The 14399-nt window shown below is 42.8% G+C and overlaps 1 protein-coding gene across 1 annotated transcript in view; it reads right to left on the bottom strand.

Annotated features, from left to right (window-relative positions):
- The window catches only part of LOC126248110 (dystrophin, isoforms A/C/F/G/H-like), a 1130095-nt gene that overhangs the window by 186566 nt on the left and 929130 nt on the right, over positions 1-14399 (bottom strand). Inside the window, exons 48-50 of the mRNA XM_049948788.1 lie at positions 13667-13878; positions 6037-6191; positions 1823-2012 (exon numbers count right to left, since the gene is read on the bottom strand). Coding sequence (XP_049804745.1) covers positions 1823-2012; positions 6037-6191; positions 13667-13878 — 557 coding nt within the window. The remainder of the gene's footprint in view (positions 1-1822; positions 2013-6036; positions 6192-13666; positions 13879-14399) is intronic.

The raw sequence follows: 14399 nt of genomic DNA, 5'->3' as shown, positions 1-14399 counted from the left end.
CATTCCTAGACCGGCAAGGGAACTTGCTGTTCCAACAGGACAATGCACGTCCGCATGTATCCCGTGCCACCCAACGTGCTCTAGAAGGTGTAAGTCAACTACCCTGGCCAGCAAGATCTCCGGATCTGTCCCCCATTGAGCATGTTTGGGACTGGATGAAGCGTCGTCTCACGCGGTCTGCACGTCCAGCACGAACGCTGGTCCAACTGAGGCGCCAGGTGGAAATGGCATGGCAAGCCGTTCCACAGGACTACATCCAGCATCTCTACGATCGTCTCCATGGGAGAATAGCAGCCTGCATTGCTGCGAAAGGTGGATGTACACTGGACTAGTGCCGACATTGTGCATGCTCTGTTGCCTATGTCTATGTGCCTGTGGTTCTGTCAGTGTGATCATGTGATGTATCTGACCCCAGGAATGTGTCAATAAAGTTTCCCCTTCCTGGGACAATGAATTCACGGTGTTCTTATTTCAATTTCCAGGAGTGTATTTCTAACACGCTTATACACTCTGTTTGTCCTCTGGCAGCCATACCGTGTACTATCAAAATATTAATCATATTTCTGGGCACGCCTAGATTTAGAGTTTTTTTCTCGAAAGAAGTCCACATCTTATACCAGTCTGGTTGTAAATACATTGTCTGTTGTTACGGCTCAGTCGACGAGCGAACTAACTGGCGCAACACTGAACGACGCCGGCCGAAGTGGCCGTGCGGTTAAAGGCGCTGCAGTCTGGAACCGCAGGACCGCTACGGTCGCAGGTTCGAATCCTGCCTCGGGCATGGATGTTTGTGATGTCCTTAGGTTAGTTAGGTTTAACTAGTTCTAAGTTCTAGGGGACTAATGACCTCAGCAGTTGAGTCCCATAGTGCTCAGAGCCATTTGAACCATTTGAACACTGAACGACAAGCAACGTTACAAATCGGTGTGACCACAGGACGCTCCACGCTAGGCATACTACCGGATGCGGTTATTTCCGTGAGCGACTCGAACGTCAAATTAGCCGTTTGTAAAGGCATTTCACAAGCTGAGGCTTCCCTCTTATTGCGAGCGTCTGAAAATTTGTGCTAAAAATATTGGCGTCCAGAGAAATAGTAATAATAAATATGACCCATAAAATAATTTTGATTCCTTATTGAACTATAATCGACCCCTTTTTGTTTTTAATCCTCAGAAAATTTCATCCTTCCCACCCCTCAGGTGGGAAGAATGTCAACTGCAGGAACGTCCGAAGTTACCTGAATGACGCTATTCCACGACGTTGGATTGGAAGAGGAGGAGGAGCGACAGTGGCCTCCCACGTCTTCATACCTTACATCTTGTGACTTTTATCTGTGGGGTTACGTAAAAGACGTTTTTATCCCCCACCCTTGAAAGTTGGCGACATCGCATTGTCGAAGCTGAGAATTCGATAACGAGAGACCAGCTGCTTCCTGTGTGGTAGTAAATGAGTCACCGTTTTCATATTTGTCGTGTAACACATGGTACCTACATCGAACGCTTTAAAATTTGAACTTTCGTCTTTTCTGGAACGTTAGAGTTGTGTTTCTTTCTTCTGTAGTTTGGAAACAAAAAATGTTTAAAATCTGTTCCTTATTTTTGAATAGCCCTGTACATTAAATCGTCTCATCTCTTCAACGCACTGATGCTTCAGTCAAATTCTCCATTGGTGTGTACACAGCATCAGTGCCTAGCTGCTGTATCAATAATTTCTTAATACAGGTACTGCGTACGGAACTACAGAAATGAGGCTTTAACGTAACTGCCCCAGATTTCAGTCTTCCTTACTCTGCAGACAAAGAGACACGTAGTTGAGCACCTACCTTGAGCTGGTGCAGCGGCTGCCGGATCGCCCCCGCGTCGCGCCGACTGCCCAGGCGGTCGGCGTCCGACTCCACGCACTCCATGGAGGATTCCGCTTCCGACAGCCAGGCCAGAAACTTGTCCAGCGAACGGTCGAAGTTGTGCAGCGAGCTCATCGCCGAATGCAGCAACTTGCCCCTGTTGATGATGCTGCAACCAGAGAAAAAGTTTGCTGACAATTCATCTTCACATAAAATCAAGTATCACCGGAGTTAAACCTTCCCAATACATTTGTTTCTTCCAGTCGTATTTTCCCAACTTAGGCTTATTTTGGGTAGGAAACACAGACAGGTGATATCTGGAAAAGTCTGAAATAACAGTAAACATTCTTCCAGAATGGAGTTCACTCGAGCTAATCTTCGATAAAACAGCCTTTGAATACTATCCGTGTTCAATATCACGCCAAGAAATACATTAATTTCTTCTAATGTCTAAGGTAACTAAAAGACGAATTATTGGTACGCGGGAATGCTATCTCCCGATAGGTCGTATTGAAAAAATAATTCGCTTAAAAAATAAATAAAATAAATCGCAAAATAATGCAGTGATTCTCCTATATCGAGAGCCAGAACAACTTCTGGAGAATGATGATTCGAGGTTTCCTTATCAACAGGAGAAAAATTCAACTTGTTTTTAGTTTATAATTTTTTAATATTTATTATTTTTACCACTTCCTCGCGATGACTGGTCAATTTCTCCCATTAAAAAGGACTATTCTTGTCAGTACTTGAATATATACTGAAACAATAAAGAAAATTTTGTTCGAAGAGATTTCGGGATTGCAGCCGGTCGTCGAAAACTTCACTCTACGATATTTTTTCAACTGGGCACATGCCAGTCATCTTAAGGTGAGCCATCGAAGTCTTCGGCAATCTTCGATGGTTCATCGAAGATTGGCGAAGACTTCGATGGCTCACCTGAAAATGACTGGCAGGTCCCCAGTTGAAATATCGTGGAGTGAAGTTTTCGACGACCGGCTACAATCCCGAAATCTCTTCGAACATTTAATTCACTGGAAAAATTTTAAACTTCACATCAACGAAAATCTTTCTCAATGGACGCTAATTTTCGTTTATAATTACACATTTCCTTACAATATAGCCAAACCCAATTTTAAGATGTTTCATTTGCCTAACCTGCACCGTGCAAGTTCATCAAACATGTAAAACAGGTATTAAATTTCTGGAGAAAACTCCGGTATCCAGTCGCTTTTAAGAATCACTTATTGTACAACTGTTATCAGTTTCGAGGACTTACGAGCGTAAAATCCTCCATATACTGACTCCATTAATTTTCTTAGTTGTTTAAATATTACAAATATGTGTCATGTACTAAACTAGCGGGCATATTCACATGTCAAGCAAACGAATTCATTTTCTGAAAAAATTACGATTCTGGAAAAAAAAGTTTGATACACTTTGTGCAAGTTGGTTCCTACATATTACATGGAAGAACAATTTGGTAAACCAGAAATTCCTATTGTCAGTTATTGCTTAGTCTATCCCCTGCAAACGAAGTTCGGTGTGTACGCTGTACAAAGTATGTATTTAATATGGGTCTCTTAATAGTGAACATAATTTCCTTCTATTCGATAGGTGAATTCCGAAAGTCCAGAATTCCTGTCGCCATAGACTTGGTATTAAGAGTTCTGGATATGTAAACTGAAATTAAAATACATTTATATTACAAGTTCCGCATTGTAGCTGTTATGGGCAATGCCCTATGGGTCGCCCTGTTATCATCTGCCTTCTGATTCATTCTTTCTAGCAATTTTATCAACACTTAGTGTGAAACTTCCTGGCAGATTAAAACTGTGTGCCGGACCGAGACTCGAACTCGGGACCTTTGCCTTTCGCGGGCAAGTGCTCTACCAAATGAGCTACCCAAGCACGACTCACGCCCCGTCCTCACAGCTTTACTTCTGCCTGTACCTCGTCTCCTACCTTCCAAACTTAACAGAGGCTCTCCTGCGAACCATGCAGAACTAGCACTCCTGAAAGAAAGGATATTGCGGAGACATGGCTTAGCCACAGCCTGGGGGATGTTTCCAGAATGAGATTTTCACTCTGCAGCGGAGTGTGCGCTGATATGAAACTTCCTGGCAGATTAAAACTGTGCTGAGTTGGTAGAGTACTTGCCCGCGAAAGTCAAAGGTCCCGAGTTCGAGTCTCGGTCCGGCACACAGTTTTAATCTGCCAGGAAGTTTCATATCAGCGCACACTCCGCTGCAGAGTGAAAATCTCATTCTGAAAACTTAGTGTGTTTCCATTTTCCTATATCTGCTCAGTGAAAGAAAGATTGTATTTCAACGCGTCTATGTTGACTACAAATGGATTAATTACTCAAATGGTAGTGTCACACAATGCAAAGGGGAAAAGAAACTTACAGTAGGCAGATCTGAGGTCTCTACATCTACATCAATACAACGCAAGCCGCCTTACGGTGTGTGGCGCAGGCTATTTCTGGTAACACTATCCGATCACTCCTGCCCTATTCCACTCGCGAATGGCACGTGAAAAAAATGATTGTCGGTAAACCTCTGTATCAGCTCTAATTTCTCGAATTTTCTCATCGTTGTTATTTCGCTCTTACACTATATGTCCCTTAAAGAAAAGGTAAAGAAGAATAAGGTTTAACGTTTCGTCGACGAGAGCAACAGCTCGGATGGATAAGGAGAAGGTTAACAATAAGGTAGGAGAACGGTCGTGTCTTATTCAGGGGAACCTTCATCACTTTCAACTCAGTCGTCTTAGGGAAACAACGGCAAGCCTAATCTGGGTGGCCAAACTGGGTTTCAAATCTGATTTTCCAAAATCAGAGTCCAGTGCCTCAACCATTAGCCACCTTTCTCATTCCACATGCCGGCCGCGGTGGTCTCGCGGTTCTAGGCGCGCAGTCCGGAACCGTGCGACTGCTACGGTCGCAGGTTCGAATCCTGCCTCGGGCATGGATGTGTGTGATGTCCTTAGGTTAGTTAGGTTTAAGTAGTTCTAAGTTCTAGGGGACTAATGACCACAGCAGTTGAGTCCCATAGTGCTCAGAGCCATTTTTTTTTCATTCCACATCTATCATTCCAATGACAATCTAAATCCAATTTCAGTGGTTAACGTTGAGCACTATTACAGCTTAGCTGCTTATAAGTTTAACAATTACGTCATGATAAATTATAACCTCTTTTCACAACCGAAAGAAGAGGGCGGAATATTTTCTTTTTTTCAGAGGAAACTCTACGTTTCTGGACACGAATTGTTATTTCGAAATATATCCGTTCGGTTTACCCTAAAAATACACGAAGCAGGTAATATTCAGAAAATCAGGAGCAGGACGACGGATTTCAGCAATCAGAGAAACCTTTACACCGATCCCTAACCTCGGAAGCAGGATTCTGGAAGTTTATTTTTATTACGTGCCATCAGCAGGCAGAGGTTCCTTAGGAGGCATCCTTCACGATAAACTGTGGAATCCGTAGGCAAGATCGATGGTTATTAGTTGCGAGCGACAGGGTTAGGAAATTTACAATACTATTAAATGACGTAGCTTTACAATCGACCATTCAGCACCTAATAAAAACAATTTTCTCTTCGATTTGGATTCTGCGATAGCCTAAAGATGTAAGAGACATCTGATATTATAAAACGTCATAATACGGTAGTACTAAGAGTGCGGTGCTAATGTAAAGGCTCTAAGGTGTAACTTATGAAATTTACTCGTTGTTCACTCGTATAAATAACTGATGTCAAGCGTCGTGGGGACAGTTATCAGGTTTGAAAATAAGAACTATTAAAGAACATCAAGTGATCGGGGGCTGTAATTTTGAAACAGAACGGTTTTTAAATTTTTCGCGTGGCGCTGCAATTGAAAATCATACGATGAGTTGCCAAACTATACAGCGAGAAACCGATGACACGAAGAACAGTCATAGTGAATCAGCAGGTTACCAGATCTTCGTATAGCACTTTTTGGAGAAAGAACCTTGTCAAATTTCTCCTGGTCGAAAGTATATGAAGTTATAAAATCATTTCGGGTGAAACTGTGTGGCCAGGAAGACACTGTAAAGAAAAAGGAACAACAGAAGGGTCATTCTCGGTATGGAAGGAAAAGAGAAGCCTAAAAAGGAATGGAGGTTCCGACCTTATGAAAATAACACATACTTTTACAAAGGAAGTTTACTAACCTTGCATTCAAATTTCCATATCTTTGGTTGACCGCCTCTGTCATTTTCTTGACACGACTTGTGTCATCTTGCTGGTAAACAGCAATCAGTTTCTGAGTCAGTTGATTGAATATTTCGATGTGGTGTTTGTACTGATGAAGTTCGGCGTGGTATGACTGTAAAAAAAAAGAAAAAAGTACGCTTCAGTTATAACTAAAAATTACAAAAAAATTAATTTCTGTTGTTAACCAGGGAGAGAATTTTTTAAGTGCAACGATTTAATATGCTGAAAGACTGGTTGGTAAGTACATACACCTTCCAATACTTGTTAAACGGGAAACTATCTCGGCAAAGCTTAAGTTTAGTTGACACACTTTTTATACTGTTTTCTTTCTATTATCAAAAGTAAATAGCCATTTATCTCTTTTCAGCAATTTTATTACACAGTATCTCGAAGGATAGGCACCAGCCAAAACCAGTACCATGAAGATAATCATAAAACGCCATCAAATACATTATCGATCAAAAATAGGGACTTCAGGTTTCATATACACACATCAAAAAAAGCTTTGCGTCACCTCGGTTCCGAGGGTTCCGGAACCTGTACAGAAAATTGGAATAGAGATCAACATAAACATCATTTCTGCCTTTTTATTGCTCATGAAAACCACACATTGCATGTTGTACCACCATACAGCGATACCGTCAGAGGTCGTGGTCCATATTCCTGTACACACCGGTACCTCTAATTCCCAGTCGCACGGCCTCTTGCATTGATGCATGCCTGTATTCGTCGTGGCATACTGTCCACAAGTTCATCAACGCACTGTTGATACAGATTGTCCCACTCCTCAACCACGATTCGTCGTAGATCCCTTAGAGTGTTTGGTGGGTCACGTCGTCCATAAACAACCCTTTTCAATCTATCCCAGGCATGTTCGATAGGGTTCATGTCTGTAGAATATGCTGGCCACTCTAGTCGAGCGATGTCGTTATCCTGAAGGAATTCATTCACAAGATGTGCACGATGGGGGAGCAACAAATTGTCATGAAGACGAATGCCTCGCCAATATGCTGCCGATATGGTTGCACTATCGGTCGGAGGATGGCATTCACGTATCGTACAGCCACTACGGCACCTTCCATGACCACCAACGGCGTACGTCGGCCCCACATAATGCTACCCCAAAACTTCAGGGAACCTCCACCTTGCTGCACTCGCTGGACAGTGCGTCTAATGCGTTCAGCCTGACCAGGTTGCCTCCAAACACTTCTCTGGCGATTTTCCGGTTGAAAGTATATGCGACACTCATCGGTAAAGAGAACGTGATGCCAATCCTGAGCGAGCCATTCGGCATGTTGTTGGGCCCATCTGTACCGCGCTACATGGTGTCGTGGTTGCAAAGATGGACCTCGCTATGGACGAGTCGTAACACGACGCCCAGTGGCTGCACGAAAAGCATTATTCAACATGGTGGCTTTACTGTCAGTGTTCCTCCGAGGCATAATCCGTAGGTAGCGGTTATCTACTCCAGTAACATCCCTTGGGCGGCCTGAGCGAGGCATGCCATCGACAGTTCCTGTCTCTCTATCTCCTCCATGTCCGAACAACATCGCTTTGGTTCACTCCGAGACGTCTGGACACTTCCCTTGTTGAGAGCCCTTCCTGGAACAAAGTAACAATGCGGACGCCATCAAACCGCGGTATTGACCGTCTAGGCATGGTTGAAGTACAGACAGCACGAGCCGTGTACCTCCTTTCTGGTGGAATGACTGGAACTGATCGGATGTCGAACCCTCTCCGTCTCATAGGTGCTGCTCATACATGGTTGTTTACATCTTTGGGTGGGTTTAGTGATACTTCTGAATAGTGAAAGGAACTGTGTCTGAGATACAATAGCCACAGTCAACGTCTATCTTCAGGAGTTCTGGGAACCTGGGTGATGCAAAACGTTTTTTGATGTGTGTATGTGTTCTCTTCAACTTAATTTTATTTTATTTTCCATTTTATTATTTTTATTATTATGAGATTATTTGTATGCGCAAGCCTACATTATATCACATTTATAAGGATCAAGTGGAGTACCAACAACTCGCACACGAAGAAACAAGACACAGTACAGAAATACGACAGAAAAAATTACTCAGTATTAAGTCCTTATTGGAAATCGAAAACTTACCGCCGTCTATAACCTGATGCCTCATTGTGCGTTAGTCGCGATATAAATCGATGAAACATGATTATGTTAACAACCTTTACAGATATGAGTTACAAGAGACAAGACTGCTATTTCGACACCGAGTCATATTAACAATGCCAACAATAGGCACTCATTCTTTGATTACAACGCGTGGCGTCATAAAATACGGCAGTATATCGGAAACAAACCGAAGAGAAAAACATACGGCATTCCGCTTTGCGACGTTGTCTGTGTAAGATCCGTACGTAGCTCCGTGTCGAGACAGCCAGTCACGACATCAGAATAGTTTTTGGAGATGGAGACCTTGATTTTTCTGCAAGGTTTCGTACACACAGCGTAAACGTGGTGATATGGTGTAGGACTGTATCAACAGAGCGAGCTACAACAGAAAGACAACGCGTGCTTTCTCTGATGCCAGCCCAGAAAAGAAAACAGACACTTGCTTATTCTGGAGCCATGTTGTATTCCGCAACGCCGTACTCTGTCGTGGCCTACACGACCACGCATCAGCACTGCCGTGCAAACTACAGAATGTTAGTTTTATTTAATCTCCAACCTTGAGAAACGAGAACAGAGTGACTTTCGCATTCCTCACATGTCAAAAACGTCAGCACGATAATACGGTGTAAGCATGAATTTCCTGTGACAATATTTAAAAAGAAAACAAGAGGGACTTTTCGAATTGGCAGGCTTTATTCAGAAGGCCTTACGTGGTGCTGATACTCTTCTCCGAGCATATATGTATAATATTGATTTTTATGACAGAACCTAATTATTGTGAACATTTTGTAGCAGCGACTTCAAAAATGAAGTACGTGCGTTATGAATGCTTTATTTATCCTAAAACTGCAGCCGCTAAGAATGATTACGGAGAAGGTTTTTTTTTTTTTTTTTTTTTTTTGCAATTGATGTTGCCTATTGTGAAACTGGAAAGGACGAGGGGAACAAATTGTGCGACCAAATCGTGAGAAATGTTCCGAGGGAAAGGAAGATATGGGTTTATTGTTATAAATATCTAGAAACAAACGACTCACATGGATTACAGACTGACAGCATCTTGCTCGATGACAAAATCAATTCGTCATATTCAGGTTGTAAATTAGAGATTTTTCGGTACTTGTCACGAAATTGAATTTCCTATAAAGTTTTGGTCATTGGATAATCCGTGAATTTCGAACGCTTACTGAACACTGACTAAACCAGATGTTAGGGCAACTACAGTCTATAAGCAATATAATTGTTTTATTTAATTCATAGACAACGCAACTATAAAATTATTTTCCATGCAATTTATTTACAGATACACCCTTTGCCTTTCAGGAGGAAAATACTATAACATATAAAGTGTATTACTTAAAAGTATTGTAACTAGTACTCTTATTATTAGCAAGTAGCTTGGACTGTTCATGAATTTTCAAAGCATCCACTTTAACCACAGAGTTTGAAAGACAGTAAAGAAATCGTAAAAGTATAATTAAATTTAAGCGGAAAATAGTTTTTGAGCGCTTCTGAAAACCAGACTGTCCAATTTCAATAAACTTATCTCTTGGTATGTCATATATATGATACGATTATGAACTTTCATCCTTCGGATGAGAAAGTCTTGGAATAATGCCGTGAGAGAAACTGTTCGCCACGTAACTTTTTTTACAAAAGATTAAACAAGGCCAAGTCCATCCTGAAGTCTGAATCACATATGTATGAGACATTGAAGGTATGTGATTTTAGGTTTTCCCGCCGTAGGAAAATTTTGAATATTCCTCGGGTATTTAGCCGAGTGACATCGTCCAGAAGGCGTAATACTGCAACAAGCCATCTTCAGACGTTGGTGCTGACTATATACCCGAGAAACATTCAAACTGTCGAAGTTATTTGTCGCCCCCAACGACGGCGGCAATAGTGACGTCGGGTACTTCTTGGCTAGGACTGGACACAAGCGTCTAAGTGACATGACAAACGAAACTGAAAAATCTCCAAGTCATAAATTCATATCTGTTCCAACTCTACGTCGCTACAAAGTAGAACAGGGTGTTCAACGTCTGTTTTTAGTTCTGCATGTTTTATCTTAGACAAGAACTACAATTACGTCTCAAATTATTCGTTTTAACTGCGTTTATTAAACTTAATTTCCTCGTTAAGAAATTAAAACATCAACAAAGAAACCGTGCTCACATTTTAACCGAAGCGTTTTGTAGAAGACTGAAGCACGGTAACTAACTATTAAAACTAAAACTAGACTAATCTCTTCATTTCGTAGATGAAGCCACAAAACGTCTTAATGTCTTGGCGGATCATAAAATGAAGAGTACTTACATATCCGCTTATTTGCTTACAATATTCGATTAACTGATAACGTGATGACGAATTATGGCATTTCATAAACTCACACTATGAACTGGAAACAACAAGCAGAGCTCACATTTGAGAGGGCAATTCAGTATTAACTTTTTGATTGGCTCTCCAAGGAAATGGATGTTACTGGTTCATTTTCTCCTTTACCCGAAGGTGTGCCATGGGTCAAGCTGCGCCTTCCACCGCCTCGTTCACTATAAAGACACAAGTCGCGTTTACAAAGAAGTCATTTTACTTATCACTACCACTGAATTAAACGCTAATTTGAAATAGACGGCATACAGTCACAGTTAATACCCTCATAGAGCGGCCTTTGGTTAAGGGCAATGCGTTACAAAAATGAATATTTTGCTGTCGGATCGTGATACACAAGCACTGCCAGTGCAAGAAAGCAAGGAGGAGTCATATTGCAACATGATAAACAAAAGATTTCGAGATACAAGTCCGTCCGCAACGCAAAAAATGAAAGGAGGGTTAAGGCAAGAAGGAGGATACTCGGGGTATTTAATGGCTATGGTGTGAAAATTAAAATCTTATTTACCAACCAGATATGAATGAAATATCAAATGAAGCACCTGGCTTCAGCATGTGGCCAGTAAAATATAATTGTATTAAACTGGGCAAGTAGAGAGAAGATTTAAAACTCATTCTTGCAGTAAAGAAGACGGAACGAATTACGAAAGAGGCAGTGAGGTGCGGTCAGTTATTGGAACTTGAATCAGTTCTCGCTGTTGACGAAGAGAAGGCAGAAGCTGTAGGAGTGCAGCATAGCGGACAGCTACGCGAGATCTGTTTAACGGCAGAAACTTTAGAGTTTCAGATCTGCGAATGACTTTCGAGTGAAGTGAAAAGAACATACCTATATAGTACCTTGAATATGTCGCGTTCTGTAGCTACAAAACAGCATTTACAGGAAGTGTGCTCTGCTGCTTTCGTCTAAGGAATTCTGCTGCGGAAAGTCATCGTTTGCTAGTGGAAGTGTATGGAGAACATGGTGTATCGAAAACAACGTACAGAGATAGATTTCGACGATTCAAAGACAACGAGGTTAAGGTGATTGCCAAAATGCGTCTGGTCGATGTGGCGTACCATGAGCAGCTGCAACCAAGCGTAACGGTGAAGACTGAACTCTACGAAGCGCAGTTAATCAATTTGAATTGCGTACTTAAAAGAAGAACGCCCACAATTTACTCACAGACATGACATTCTAATTCATGACAACGCCAAACCACACACTGCATATCAAGTGAAGGAATCCTTGATGGGACTTCGATGGGATGTATTACACCCCCGAACGTCGCTCAGCCATATCCGCCAGACATCGACCCTTCCTATTACACCGAAGAGCCAAAGAAACTTGTACACTTGCCTAATATCGTGTAGGGCCTCAGCGAACACGCAGAAGTGCCGCAACACGACGTGGCATGGACTCGATCAATGTCGGAAGTAGTGCTGGAAGGAACTGACTCCGTGAATCCGGCAGGGCTGTCCATAAACTCGTAAAGAGTACAAGGGTGTGGAGATCTCTTCTGAACAGGACGTTGTATGGCATCCACGATAAGCTCAATAATGTTCATGTCTGTGGCGTTTGGTGGCCAGCGGAAGTGTTTAAACTCAGAAGAGTGTTCCTGAAGCCACGTGTGGGGTGCCGCATTGTCCTGATGGAATTGCCCAAGTCCGTTGGAATGCACAGTGGACATGAATGGATGCAGGTGATCAGAGAGGATGCTTACGTACGTGTCATCTGTCAGAGTCATACCTAGACGTATCAGGGGTCCCATATCGCTCCAATTGCACGCCCCTCACAGTATTACAGAGCCTCCACCAGCTTGAACAGTCCCCTGCTGACATGCAGGGTCCATGAATTCATGAGGTTGTCTCCATATCCGTACACGTCCATCCACTCGATACAATTTGAAACAAGATTCGTCCGTCCAGGCAACATGTTTCCAGTCATCAACAATCCAATGTCGGTGCTGGCGGGCCCAGGCGAGGCGTAAAGCTTTGTGTCGTGTAGTCATCGAGGGTACACGAGAGGGCCTTCGGCTCCAAAATCCCATATCGATGACGTTTCGTTGAATGGTCGCACGTTGACAGTTATTGATTGCCCAGCACTGAAATCTACTGTAATTTGCGCAAGGGTTGCACTTCTGTCAGGTTGAACGATTGTCTTCAGTCGTCGTTCGTCCCGTTCTGGCAGGGTCTTTTTCCGGCCGCAGCGATGTCGGATATTTGATGTTTTACCGGATTCATGATATTCACGGTACACTAGTGGTATGGTCGTAAGGGAAAATCCCCACTTCATCGCTGCTTCGGAGATGCTGTGTCCCACCGCTCATGCGGCGACTGTAACACCACGTTCAAACTCACTTAAATCTTGATAACCTGCCATTGTAGCAGCAGTAACCGATATATCAACTGCGCTAGACACTTGTTGTCTTATATAGGCGCTGCCGACCACAGCGCCGTATTCTGCCTGTGTACCTATCTCTGTATCTAAATACTCATGCCTGTATCAGTTCCTTTGGCGCTTCAGTGTAGCATTTGTTTCGGTCCATGCAGCATGGTCTTCCTGAACACCACTTCACATCTTTAAACGCTCTTGAAAACTGGCTCCATGAGTAGATCAGCTCAAGAGAAACTGAGCTGTTTTTATAAAGGGATGCATTTGGCAGACCAAATGTTGGGAGGATGGTTGTAGCTGCCGAAGGACGCTACTTTCAATAAATTATCTTATACCATTCTATTACAATAAATGTGAGTTTTCTGTCCGACAAGCAGCGATAATTAATTCACGTACGCAATATGAGACGGTAAAATACTCATCAGCTATAGAAAGGTAGACAGAGATCACATAAACATAACAAAGGGTGAAACGTAATCAACAACAATTGCCATAAAAACAGGACAGATTTTAAATGTGAGTGCTATTCGAGAATGCTGCAGATTATGAGATACTGAATGGAACTGGGCATAAAAGAAATGTATGGCATAACTTGACTAAAAAGAGTAGACATCCTGAGCCACTAAGGAACCGTCAGTGGGATATTGGAGGCAAGTGTGAGGGAGAGGTGTGAGCAGGCTGCGGAAGAACGTACCTTCTGCTCGCGCAGCTGCGCCTCGAGCACGTCCGCCGTGTGGCCGACGGCGGCCATGCGGTCGAGCCGCGTCTCCATGCGCGTCAGCCACGCCTCCACCTCGAGGCGCTTGCCCTCGTAGCGCTGACTGTCCGACAGCATAGCGTCCAGTTCAGACTTCCGCTGCATCACCTTGGCATTTGTCTCGTCCCAGTGCTCCCGCAGCTTCGTCACTGTCGACAAACATTTCCTGTTACGCATCCACACTATTCATTTTGATGTAGCATACGATAACAACATTTTACGCGTAACACTAGCACGAGCTACAGTGATTGTGAAAGTGCGTGTCAAATCTGCGATATTATGCACGTCACAATTAAAAACCTAGGGCTAACATCAAAAAATACTAGTAAAATAAGAGCTGTTCATCAAACGACAGCAGAAAGTATGGCCAAGAAACACTTTCATTGTGTACTGAACACTAACGGTGTTGCTTCCTGAACGATTTTCTTTCTTCAGTGATAGGGATAAATATTCGTCGATTCGGAAGCGTAATATAACCACGTGTAACAGTAAGCACGCAGTAGTGCAACTGGCAGTGGCTGCTCCGTCTCTTAGAATGCTGATAAAGATTCTCAAGTTTTCTAACGCTTTTACGTGATTTGTTTCTTGATCCTTTAATTTAATTGATCACGAAGAACTTACATCTCGTACTCTGTCGCCGGCACCCTCCACCCTCTACCCCTTCCGCCTC

Source organism: Schistocerca nitens, chromosome 3 (assembly GCF_023898315.1).
Source record: "Schistocerca nitens isolate TAMUIC-IGC-003100 chromosome 3, iqSchNite1.1, whole genome shotgun sequence".
NCBI lineage: Eukaryota > Metazoa > Arthropoda > Insecta > Orthoptera > Acrididae > Schistocerca > Schistocerca nitens.
This window is presented reverse-complemented; position numbering and strand designations above follow the sequence as displayed.